At 46.6% G+C, this 13,484-nt stretch overlaps 1 protein-coding gene, 1 non-coding gene and 1 pseudogene across 2 annotated transcripts in view; 2 read left to right on the plus strand and 1 right to left on the minus strand.

The window, feature by feature from the left end:
• The window catches only part of SAE1 (SUMO1 activating enzyme subunit 1), a 72,732-nt gene that overhangs the window by 36,478 nt on the left and 22,770 nt on the right, over positions 1–13,484 (minus strand). Inside the window, exon 6 of the mRNA XM_042918377.1 lies at positions 1,979–2,084. Coding sequence (XP_042774311.1) covers positions 1,979–2,084 — 106 coding nt within the window. The remainder of the gene's footprint in view (positions 1–1,978; positions 2,085–13,484) is intronic.
• Positions 3,601–4,072, plus strand: LOC122207951 (annotated as a pseudogene).
• TRNAQ-UUG lies at positions 9,966–10,050 on the plus strand. The gene has a single exon. It is a non-coding gene; the product is annotated as a tRNA-Gln (tRNA).

Genomic DNA, 13,484 nt, shown 5'->3' on the forward strand with positions numbered 1-13,484 from the left:
GAATTAAGGGAAACTGAGTCAATCCCAAAACTTCTCCGCAGTTGCAAAGTACTCATGCCAAAAACAAAAACCCCAAAACAAAACCAAAGCCCCCAACTTCACAGACAACGCAGGTCTCTAAGACTTCCTCACTTTGCGTGGAGCCTTTTGCCCGTATACAAGCCTCACAAAAATCCCATGAGGCAAGTGCTATTAACACCCCCAAGGTCAGAGGTGAACTTGAGTGAGCTTCAGGGAATCTAACTCCGTGGCTATCAGCCACCAAAAACAATGACAAAACCAGGACTGAGAAACCAGATCTGTTCTGAACAACCGTGCACCACTGCCTGCCGTAGAGGTCACAGCACTAAAACGACAGCTCCTTCCTCGCGACGCTCTATTCCCCCCGCCCCTTGTAACTTCTGACGGTGAAGGCCAGCAGCGCCCGGATTAAATACAGACTTTCCCCCCACACCGTTTCCAGGTTACTAGTTCTGCCTTCCCACCTCAGTGACGGCCTCCCAAGGGCAGGGATGACTGCAGGTCTGGGCCTTCATCGGTCCGTGCCTTTTACAACAGCTGTACGCGGGGACCGGCAGCTGCTTCACACGAGTGTGGCGAGGGTCCCATAAGCTCCTATCTAGAAGCACTCAGAACGGAGCCGGGCTGCAGCTCTCACGGGTCTCACACGGTATTAGGTGTCAGGGTCCTACCTCCCTTGTCACCGCCGACCGGCATCCTCTTAGATAAAACACTGAGCCTTTCTAGGTCTCTGTTTCCTCACCTCAAGAGACCAAGCTGGGGAGAACTCCCACCCTGTCTACCTCACAAGGGTGCTGTGATGAGGAGATGGGAGGAGAAAATACTCTAGAAGCTGCAAAGGGCTAGATCACGTTCTCACCATGGCGCTGACACTAGCGGCTGGATAACCTTGTTCGTCGGGGGCTGTCCTGCACCATGGATATTTAGCAACATGCCTGCCCTCTCCCCACCCCACCTGCCCCCAGCCCGAGCGACCAAAATCGCCTGGACACTGCTAATGCCCCCTGGCGGGCAAAACTGCCCTCAGCTGAGTATCACCCGATTTTGGTAAGCTCAAATACCAGACGACCGCTTTTATAAGCCGCAGCCAGAACCGCTCAGGCTATACCCCAAGGCTCTGCAAACTAATGGCCACTGTTTACTGAGGGCTCTCGAAGTGCCAGGCACTGAGTGATCAGCTTCTCCCGATGGCACAGGCCCCAAGCTCATGCTGAACCCTGGACTGGAGAGGGCACTCCCTCGCTTGCTGCTCTGTCCCAGTCCAGGGAAGGAGGTGTTTTCTGAGTCCTAGCAGACTCACGTGCGTAAGACTCATTCCCACCTAACCCACTGGATGATTTCTACACAAATGGATACTAAGTGCTCTGAACTAGTTCTTCCCAACCCCGATCTGGCGAACACCACTGATAATATGGGAAAAGCTTTCTTCCTAGCTAATGAAGATATAAACCTTAGCCTCCTCCAATCTTCAGTTTATTAAGAAGTTTTATACAGTTTTACGTATTTCCATTTCAATCTATATACACAGCGCCTGGTTTTGTGTAGCTATCACAAACAGCCACATCTGTCCTGATATGGGGTAGGAGGTGTTCCCGGAGTCTGCGCAGACAACTAGAAGGAAGGAGGTGGGGATGTGGCTCCTTACCCAGCCCTGGAGAAAGGAAGGCTGAAGACTGTCCACTGCGCCCAAAATTACATTTCTGCAAACTTTACAAATACAAACGACAGGTCGACCTCAGTCTCCCTGAGAATGGGTCAGGGTTACGCAGAGCTCAGTGAGGGGCCTCATCTCCATCCACCTGGATGTTCTCGGGGGAGGGGGGGGGGGACACTGAGAACCAGCTTGTGAGGAGCTCGACTTGGGGCAAACACCAAGAAATCCCTTGGACCGTACAGCCAAAGCCGCAGCAATCCGAGCACATGGCGCTCATCCGGAAGCTCTGCTCTAAGCCCTCACCTTGAAGGAGAAAGTAATCGGAAGCTGTGCGCTTCAGAGCGGCCTTCGCTTTCTCACTGCTCCAGTCCACCTCCAGCGCTTCCTTCACGGAGCAGAAGACCACTTTCTGTTGAAAAAAGGCAGAACTGGTTAGGAAGCAAAAATGTTGGCTTTAAATTACAAGGCAGTAGCTCTTCACCTTCTAGGAGAAATGTGATTATTCAAGGTTTACTGTTTGTTAAAGGAAGCTGAGGACCACTCAAATCCAATAAACATTTATTAAGCACTTACCGTGTGGCTCCTCTGGGCACTGGGGACACAGCAATGAGTGACACATACTCCCTGCACTTGAAAGAGGTCAGAGCAAAGCTAAAAGACCCAGTTCCACTCTGGCTCTCCTGAATCCTGTGTTCACACCTCAGACATACCTGCATGAGTAAGCAAGTGTGTGTGCCTAAAAATATTCAGGAAAACATTCTAACGGTCAAAAGAAAAATTAAATAGGTCTCAGTAGAAAAATGATTTGATGATAACGATACCAATAAATACAAGCAAAATACAAAGCAGAAAAACAAGTAAGGATTATGGAACAAAAGCGCCAGGCTGTGGGAATGGAAAGGCATTTGCAAAAGCCCTGTGGTAGAAGGAAGCATGGCTGAAACCTATTATGCTAAATGAAATGATCTTGAAAACTGCCATCACAGAGTTCTATTTTAAAATACATATAAACAATTAAATATGAGTAAGAAAGTGGTTTTCCTTTTACTTTCCTAAATCATTCAGTCCAAAAGCCAAGGGCTGGGACTAGGGAAGGGTAGGGAACAGAGTGTGAGTGGAGGGGCTGAGTGGCCTGATAGGGATAGAGCAGAGCAACGTAGGAGGGACGGCACTGGGAGACTGACTCCCCCCAAGGACTTATGCAACAAGTGAACATACGGGAAACCCAGGGTTCTCACTGTCAGAGAAGACAGTCCTAATTGTGCAAAGGGAAAAAACGAGAGTAAAGCCTGTGGTGGGCTACTGGTGTGAACTCATTTTCAACATATATATAGACAAGAAAGTAAACGTAGATGCAAGCGTGTCTGTGTACACACACAAATATAGTAAAACTCTGGATTGCAAATAAGCTGTTCTGCGAATGTTCCACAAGACAAGCAAACATTTCTAATAAATTTTAACTTGATAAACGAATGATGTCTTGCAACACGAGTAGTCTGTGCCATTGAAAGTCACATGATCACAGCTGAGCCAATGGTTCTTCGAATTTGCTTTGATATACAAGTGTTTTGGATTACAACCATGTTTCTGGAATTAATCATGCTCACAAACCAAAGTTTGACAGAGCTATCTATGTCCATGGACAAGGTATCAAAGCGACGATGCCCTGACAGCAGTGAGAACACATAATAGCCAGATGGTTTCTAACCCCCACCAGAGAAATAGTTCTCTTTGGAAACATGGCTGATTTTGAAGCTGGGGCGGAGCCCATGTACTACTGTGCCTAGAATAAGGCAGCGCGCAAAGAATGACGGGGAGGTATCGAGAGGAAACAGGAGCCAACATAAATAAACTTAAATAAACTAGAATTCATTAGTCATAAATCTAAAATTAACTATTACTGTGACCCCCACACCCCTGCGAACATGGCACTATGAGCGGTACGGAGCACACGGCCTTCCGCTTTCGCACCCTCGGTGCCCTCCACACCCTGCCTGCCGTGACCCTGGGGGCTGAGGGTGGGCATGGGCTCTGCTCCACTCTCCCTGCGTAAACTCAGACAAACACGAATGGTATTTGAAAAGAAGAGAAAACGGTATCTGAACAGTAGGAATCAGCAATTTTGCACAGAACTGTAGTCTGCCTGAAGTTGGGACAAAATCGAACACATAAGATGAGTTTGGTGCTTTGGAAAATGTGAAAGCTGCTAGTGATGTCTACTCCCCTCTATCAGAAGTAACTGAAATTAATGAAGCTCTTGCAGAAAACCCAGGACTTGTCAACAAACCTTCTTATGAGGATGGTTGGCCGATCAAGATAACATTCAAGAATCCTTCAGAACTGGATGAATTAGCGAGTGAAGAAGCATAGGAGAAATACATAAAATCTGAGGAATAAAAATGGAACCCCTAAATTGACTAGCATGAAACAAAAATAAGATAAAAGCAATTAACAAAGTTTGATGAAGAATACGGTACTTACGTATTTTCAAAATACCTCTCTGAAAATTACATATTATTGCACAGGGCAGAGAGGAATTGTCTTCAAAGGAGAAATCTACCTTGAATAATCCTACTCTGAAATCAAAGTTAACACTGCCAGTAAAGGAGCATGTGGAAGCCAGCACCAGACCACAGGATGGGATGAGAGGCACCCACACTCTGGTGTGTCTGCCCAAGGTGTGTAGCTAGAATCTAATCATGAGAGAACATCAGACAAAGCCAAACTAAGGCACATTTTAAATTTTTACAAAATAACTGCCTTGTAATCTTCAAAAGCATCATGAAAATCCAGATAAATGCATGATCCTGAACTGGATCCTTCTGTCATTAAGGACATTATTGGAACAACTGGTAACAGCTGAAATGGGTCTGCGGTAGATGGTAGTGATGTATCCATTTGAATTTTCTGATTTTGAAGTTTGGTTTGATTTCTCTATGGAGAATGCCTTGTTTGAGAAAATACAAACTGAAGTAGTTCAGAGTGATGGATGGACCCCTTCCTTATTCTCAAATCGTTCAGAAAAAAATGGTTCTCAGTACTAACTACTATTATAAGGTTTGAGATAGTATGTGCATATACAAGTAATTTCAAACTTCCAGAGGTGTAGGTCTCTTTTTCTCCTTCCTTTTCTCACTACATATACACACCACACCCCAGATATTTAAAACAGAAAAGAGACACAGCGTAATTTAGAAGGCTAAGTGAACCAAGATCTAACTGCTCCCAGGCAACTGCACGGTCTGCTAAGGATCAAAATGGAATTGACAGATGAAAGTTCAAATAGCTAGTGAAGATGAAACAGTCAGGTTTTTAAAAATGTTTTTTTAATGTTTATTTTTGAGAGAGAGAGCTAGAGAGAGCATGTACAAGGTGGGGGGCAGGGGGAGGATCCAAGGCATCTGTGCTGACAGCAGAGAGCCTGATGCAGGGCTCTAACTCATGAATCGCGAGATGATGACCTGATCCAAAGTCAGAGACGAAGTCAAAGGCTCACCGACTGAGCCACCCAGGCACCCCTGAAACAGTCAGTTTTTAAGGTGGATTTCTGCTTCCCCCATAAATACTCTTTTGGGGTTTAAACCCACCGTAAAAGTTAGTATACAAATATTTGTCCTGACCTCAAACCTTTTGGTCAGTGGGTCTGTTTGACCTCAAAAGTCAAGTCAAATAATCAGCTGACATTTATTGCCTGATACAGACTGCCAGATCCTTCCTAAGTCTTACAAAACAATAAAGCCAGCTGCAGTCTGGGAACACCATCACAATGATGACATAAACTCTCACTAGGTTTCATAAACTACCTAGATTTTAATTCGGAATTTTTGTAGTTTACTTGGCTAAGAATTCACTAATTTGTTAGGTCACAGTATGACAAACAAGGAAAAAAAAAAAACTGAGTCTTAGTCCCAGGCAGGCCTACCTCTAAACTTTCAGGGCCCAGGTTTTGTAAAAGTACAAATGGAGGGGCACCTGGGTGGCTCAGTCGGTTGAGCGTCCGACTTCGGCTCAGGTCATGATCTCACAGTTCGTGGGTTCGAGCCCCGCATCAGGCTCTGTGCTGACTGCTTGCTCAGGGCCTGGAGCCTGCTTCAGATTCTGTGTCTCCTGCTTTCTCTGCCCCTCCCCCGCTCACGCTTTGTCTCACTCTGTTTCTCAAAAATAAATGTAAAAAAAAAAAAAAATTAAAAAAAAGAAGTACAAATGGAAACCCGTATCACAACTACATATTTAGGTATACGTCCCACTAACAATTAAAAAAATAAAGTACACTGTATTCTCCTGCCTTGACAGATAGACGTTCTTCATTACCACCCGGAAGACAGGGCTCAAATGTGGAATCCTCACACTCTTGGGACGTTCTATGTCAGAATGAGATGCACTAGAAAGCTGGTCCTCACCCCCTCCCCCTTTCTTCCCACCTCTGGCTCTGCACCACAAGGCAAGAGGCTGTGCAACTTGGGTGTGGCCACCCAGGCCACTCTTCTTGACTAAAACACCTGCCCTTCAGGCCTAGGTATGTGGACATTGTTGCAAAGTTTGCACTCCAAAGGCAGATCAGGGAAGCTCACCAAAGCCTGGGAAGTAAACCTGGGACTGTTTGGCAGGAGATCCCAGGGGTCCCAAGTATCCACAAGGGAGTCTAGGACAGAGGGGTGGGGGGATGGACTCCAGATGGACATATCTCCTTAATCCCATGGAATTCTCACTCTGCTAAGGGAACGGCTGGTAGGAGGCCAGGGTGGGACCTTCTAGAGTACTAGGGCCAGGGACAGAGGCCCTCTTTCCTCCCCAAGTCTAAGGGCAGAACTACTCACAATGTTGCTAGTAACTTGTGAACTCAGACAAATGAATTTACCTCTCAGGCCTGTCTGTGGCAGACAACTTTTAGGGGGGTGTCCTGGTATTTGGGGAGGCGGGCCCTAGTAGCCTCGTCTGATATGTGTACCAGCCCTCCAGCCACAAGTGACAGGGCCAAAGGTAGGTACACGGCCCAAGTCACACCAACCAGATTCTTTATTCTGGGAATCAAGAATCTGAAAGTTAAAAACAGAGGCATGTGAAGGGCAGGAAGGACTCTTTATAGAAAAGCTAAATTCCTCCAGCCTCCAAGTCTCCCCATCTGGCCTGGTCTTTCCCCTTCTCAGGTCACAGTAGTTCTAATGCCTCTTGTGCTACTCCAGGCTGCCTCTAACATAACGTCCCATTTTTTGGTTCAAACTGTTCAAAGTCTACTACCACTGGGGCGCCTGGCTGGCTCAGTCGGCAGAGTGTGCAACTCTTGATCTCAGGGTTGTAAGTACAAGCCCCACGTTGCAGGTAGAGATTACTTAAAAATAAAATCTTAACACACACACACACACACAGTCTACCACTGTCATTTGTAACAATTAAAAATAAAAAAAAACAGGAGTGCATGGCTGGCTCAGCTAGTAGAGCATACGACTCCTGATCTAGAGATCATGAGTTCGAGCCCCATGTTGGGTATAGAGATTACTTTAGAAAACCAAACCAAACCGAACGTAACCATGTCACCTAATCTATACTACAACAAATGCAAACGGTGGTACCCATCTTATGCACCTGACACTGGATTTACAATGTGAGAAACATGCTTAATGGCACCTACAGAGAAAGAACAGTCTTTCATATGAAGCACCCAGCAGTGCCTGCCAGGTAGCGGCAAAACTACTCGAATGAACACACTGTAACAGGTAACTTTCACATCTCACTCACCCCTCCCACTTCTCCATGCCCTCAGCTCATGGATCTCTCTGGGTAGAATGCCTGACTCACTTTCCTCCACTATCCATTTCTTTTCCGGACAATTCTGAGTCTTAAAGATCTCAATCTGATAGTCTAGTTAAGGCTAAGCCCTCTTATTCCTCTCCTCAGATGGGTATCAGCTTCCTGAGGCAGGGACCAGTGAAAGGCACAGCCCTGCATAGAATAGACTGTCAATAAAAATCCGTGAGCTGATAGGATCCAACCTGCTTTTCATTTGCCAAAAAGCCCAACAGTAAATATAAAAGATGAACTCTCCCACACGGTTGGACAGACATCAAATTGTAGGGCTGTGCTGAGCCACTCCAAACAGCGGGCAAGTACAAATACATCAACGCAACAGGAGCAGGTTTAACACTCCGAGGCAAGATGAAATCAGCAAACCAACACAGCCTCTTAAAACCACACTCTCCAAAGCAGACTATCCACTCCTGTGCTTACAGAAAATAAGTTGAGCAAAAAAAGCAAAGACCATACACACGTAAGTCATATGTATATAAGATCACTATGTATTTCTCATATGTGTTTATGTGTGTTAATTAGAAATCCAATTGTATCACATACTGGAGTAGAAGGAATACTGAAAGGAATGTGTAATTATTGGGGAGCAAGGTTCATGTTTTCTCAACTTGTTCTGTATCTTCCAATTTTGGGACTGTAAACGTATCTTACTTTAAGAAGCAGCCTGAACATCTATAACAAGGGATACAGCTCTGGCTGTAAAGCTAAATGTAAATCTTTGAAACGACTTTGAAAACTACAGATTTCTAGGCTGGATTTCCACACCTACTCGTGGGAGTCTATAGTTTTCAAAAACATTCTAACAAATGACAACCGCCATCCAAGACAAAGCTGTCACACTCAGCAGAGTGGCAAAAGAGCCTGAAGTTACCAAATGTTGCCATTACATACTGCTGATTCTGGAATGTGAACTGATAAAACTACTTGCAAGTAAGTTAGCAGGTCTGGTAAAGTTGAAGCTGCACATGCCCTAATTTCCCTCCTAAGTATACGCCCCAGAAAAATCACACATTTACCCAAGGAGATTATCTTCTCTCTCTCTCTCTCTCTCTCTCTCTCTCTCTCTCTCTCCCTCCCTCCCTCCCTCCCTCCCTCCTCCTTCCCCTGCCCTCAACTGCGGCACCATTTGTAACAGAAAAAAATTACACACCCACATGCCCATCAATAGAAAAATGGATAAATAGTAATATATTCACACAACAAACACTCTACAGCAAAAAAACAAAAAACAAAACAAGAAAAAATGTCCTGCGTTGCTGTCCAAGATTACTCACTAGCATGATGAAAATGTTCTGTATCTGTGCTTTGCGATACAGATGCCATAGCCACATGTGTTTGGTGAGCATTTGAAATGTGGCTAGGGAGACTGAACTGAATTTTTTACTTTTATTTTAGTCCATTTTAATTTAAATAGCCATACGTGGCTAGTGGCTACCATAATGGAAAGCGAAGTCCTAGAACTGCGTGCAAACACAGATGGCCTCCCAAACATAAGGCCGCTCTTAAAAAGCAGGTGGCAGCATGCATACAATATTAAACTCATTGGTAAGAAGTTAGAAAGCATACCAAACAATCCTATACTGCTTGGAAATACACATGTAGCAAGAAGGAATGGGTGGGAATGAGAACCACAATTGAGGACGGTGGTCACTTACATCGGGGAGGGAGAGCCAGGGGGTCAGGGGGCCCTGACCAAGCGGGTCAAGTTGAGTGCTTGAAATTAGGTGGTAACTACATGGTGGTTAGCTCTATCATTCTTAATTTACACCTGCATCACATTCCACGTTAGATTTACAAACATGGGTGAAGATGCCGCATCAAGCAGGGCTATAACCGCCCCTCCCCCTTCCGGGTACTTTTGAAAATCCACACAAACGTACCAGCCCAGGAGAGAAGACAGAGAAGGAACACGCAGACTGGCACAACAGGACTGGAAATGTTTTGATTTTTAAGTTGGACAGTGTTTTATTGTCATGTTCTGTAATCTGTATTGATGTATTATTTCGGGGTATCAAGTATCACAATAAAAAGACTGGATTGTGATGTGATGCTGGGAGAGACCCCCTCCCCTCATCTCCAGACAGACCTCCCCCCCCCCCCCCCGCCCCAAGGCAGCAGCAGCACCCACACCCCACCGGCCACCACACACACACAGAACCGTCCTACGTGGGAAACCTATCAGCACTCCACCCAGCCCTGCAATCTGCACCCTGCATCTCCTGCCCCGGGCCCCCAAACCAGGTGATTCTGACAATTAGCACAGTATTGAACACCTCTGGCCTAAAGGTCTTGGTCTAGGCAACCCCATGAACTTACTTCTAAATACTCCTGGCCAAGCCCCCCTGTTCTCTTTGGAACTGTGTTCTCTCAGCCCAGCTCAGATAACCTAAACCATTATAACCAATGTATTAGGAAGTTAATACATTCGGTTGATCAGAAAGAAAATCGATTCGGAAATTCTTTTTTAAAATCACGATCTTGGGGTGCCTGGGTGGCTCAGTTGGTTGAGCTTCTGACTTTGGCTCAGGTTGTGATCTTGTGGTTTGTGGGTTCGAGCCCCACGCTGGGCTGCTGCTGCTGTCAGCGCAGAGCCCACTTCAGATCCTCTGTCCCCTCTCTCTGTCCCTGCCCTGTTCACACTCTCTCCCCCCCAAAAAATAATAATAATAATAAAATAAAATAAAATGACAATGATCTCCTCCAAAGCCAACACACTATGTCACAGGAGCAGCCACATCACACTGAACAAACATTTCCCGGGTAGGACCGTGCCCGGTGCTACACTAGGAACACGGTGGCGAACAGATCCGCCCTGCCCTACAGACCTTGGACTCCAGTGGGAGAGACCCTAACAAGTCCCTCGTTGTGCCAAACCCAGATGCCACCTAAAAGAGGAAGGCTGAAACCAGTCTGTCCCTGGAATGTTCCCTTCAGGACGGGGGTGAGAGGCGATGAATTGTCCATAAACTGCTCAGAAAGGGGGATCAAAATAACGAATCACTACTCAACTGTGGAATTTCACAACTGATTCATGACAAGAGTATTAACAGGGCCCAAATTAGTCCCCTACTATTTCAGAAACAGAGGTGAAATTAAATCTGTATTTCTTAGCATGTCCCAAACAAATCCTACTTTATCTTTAATTTTTAAAGAGCTGTTATGGAGAGCAACCACCACCGGGCATCTACTGGTGTCTGGCAGCACCTAACAATAAAGGAGACCTTTCACCCTAAAGGTTTTTCCAGAAAGGTCCCAAGTTTTGCATATTTTATCCCATCATCCCCATAAAACTTCAAATTATCCTAGAAACTCCAAGAGGATTCACTTTTTAAGTCGCAGGGCAAGCCAGTGCCCTCAGCCCCTGTGTACCCCCCAAATCGGTCCCATCGATCTCGGGCAGGTCAAGGAACTTCTCTTAGTGACCGCTGTACGTGGAGACAACAGGACTGGAGATGCTTCCCTGTACCCAACAGAGGCCCTGCACACAGTAGGCATTTTACAACTCACAGATGCAGAAAGTGCTGGCTGTCTGGGGGTGAGGGAAGCCAGACTCATCCTGTTCCTACATCTGTGCTTTCTGTCGGTCCTATCTCCTGTGACTAAATGCCCGTCCCGGCTTCGGTGCTTGGCAAACTGTCCTTCACGTGCCGCCTCTAACAACTCTGCCTCTGGGAAACCTTTCTGGACAGTTCTCTATCACAAAACTACTGCTCTCTCCTTATCTATTGTGCACTGATGATGTCTCCCCATCGCCCAAGACCTGATTCTGATGAAGTCTGTCTGCTACCTTTTCCTGGGCACCAAAGGAAGCAAACCACTGAGCACCTACCTCTGGGCTATGCGTTTTCCCACTGTTGTATTTATCATGATGACACATGTGTTAGAAAGGCCCAATATCCTCCGAAGCGGTGTGAAAACCACAAGCTCTATTTTTCCTCTTTGTTTTTTAAGCGTTTCTAATTTAGGAGCACAATGTGTACCTTGAAGCAAACGTGGCTATACAACATTTGGTTGAACCTAAGGGGGGGGGGGGGAGGGAACCCTAACCAGAGACCTTTCGCAGGAAACAGGAAGTGGTTGCCTCCCCGCCCCCATCCTGCACTTTGAGCATAACCCAACTACTTATTCTGTACAATTTAGGCAAAAGGGCATAACCTCAATCAAGGAATTTTTGAGTTGGAAGACAACTTCGAGATCACGGAGCGGTCTCTGCCCAAACTGCGGTGGCGAAGCGGCAGCCCCACCGGTCCGAGCCGGTCCTTCCACGGCGCTCTCGGGGGCTCGGTGAGGTGGCACAAAGGCAAGGTTCGGAATCCCAGGGACCCAGGGACCGTAGTGAGGAATGCACCGCATGCCTCACAACCTTCAGGGCTCGGGGCTGGAATCCAGGCCTGCATTGTCCAAGTGAAACAGCTGACTAACAATGTCAGCTGGGGAATATTTTGATACCTTCAGATTCGGCCCCTGTGGGAAGAGGCTGCACGAGGAGCCCTGTGACTGAAGAGCCCTAAGAATGGGAGGCGAAGGCCACCGGGGGCCTACCAGGGCCGCCCGCATTCTCCTCATAGCTCGCTAAAGTGGCCCCCCGAAGGGGTTTCCAGATCTGCCCCAGTGGGCACCACCAGAACTGACTCAAGGGAAACTTCCAGCTGTGAAGGGCTAACAAAGCTGGCCGCTCTCCCCATTTGAATGTAAAAGACCCGCCTCAATCAGGGAAGGCCTTTAGGCCATAAAACCCTTCACACCAAGGCCAAGTGTCACACTTGTAAGAGGGTGTGATTTATGAATTGACAGCACCCACAAAGCTCCTTTTGTGCTCCTCCGTTAGTTAACAATTTATCTCCCCCCACCGAACTCACGGCGCTATTCAGATAGAGCTCGACTGGGCCTCAGAAAGAAAGAAAAGAGGGAAGAAAGAGAAGGACCCAAGTTTTGGCCAAAACACCAATGTTCGCTCTGGATAATTACCGGTCCTGTGAATAGACACCAAATTTAGGGCTTAATAATTCCTCTGTATCACACTCCCAGCAGCAAACTCTTCCAACACAAACATACAGAGCAAGGAGACGCAAATCTCCAGCGCAGCCCTGCGGGAAACTCAACAGAGTTCCACTTCTGTGGTTTCTGCAGTCTCTCTTGTGGTTTCTGCACTCTCAGAATCCCCCCGTTAGAGCAATTTTAACTCGAAGCTCCGACCAGCTGTTTTTCTTTCTCAACATTTCAAACTACAAAGCAAAGAGTAAATATGGGCTCGGTCAAGTCTTTCCTCGGTTCCACAAAACCAATCCTGGCCCCTTCTGTCTGGTCTCCCCCATCGCATGACTCCCTTCTCAGATTCCAACACTAGCGGCCGAGATCATCTCCTTCCAAGTCCCCGCCCCTCCTCTCTCTGTAAAATGAATTTAAATGACTGCGCGAACCAGGCTGAAAACAAAAAAATACACACCGGATAGTAACACTTGTCAACACGGAGGCCTTTATTCTTTTTTTTTTTTTTTTTTTGGAGGCCTTTATTCTTAAAAGGTAATCTGGTGGAAAGACGACCCCGAACATTTCATCGTAAAGAAGCAAAGCATACGCAATTCAAGCTTAAACTGTCTTCCTGCCCGCTTAGGTAGGACCTTCCTAAATTATCTACCTATCCCCCCAAGATTTATTTTATGCAAAAGGGATGGCCTTTGCTCAAGAACAGTGGTTCTGATACTGCTCCAGATACTAGAAGCCCAAATCGGCCCACACACCACGTCAGTCCTGCAGGCATGTTTTCTTTTGTCTCCATGGGGTGAAGGAACAGCATTCAAACCAAGGTGAACAGACGGGCGGTATTTAAAGGTTGGGACAGAGCCGATAAAAAACACATCTCCAATTCTGTTAAAAATTCATACCCTGCATCACTGGGTCCCTACTCGTCTTCATGGCAAGAGCTGGCTGCCACTAAGCAGCAGTCATCCCCTTTAAGTGGGATGAGCACTGGCCCGGCTTGTCCAGACCCCACCTCGCCCTT

This window comes from Panthera leo, chromosome E2 (assembly GCF_018350215.1).
Source record: "Panthera leo isolate Ple1 chromosome E2, P.leo_Ple1_pat1.1, whole genome shotgun sequence".
NCBI lineage: Eukaryota > Metazoa > Chordata > Mammalia > Carnivora > Felidae > Panthera > Panthera leo.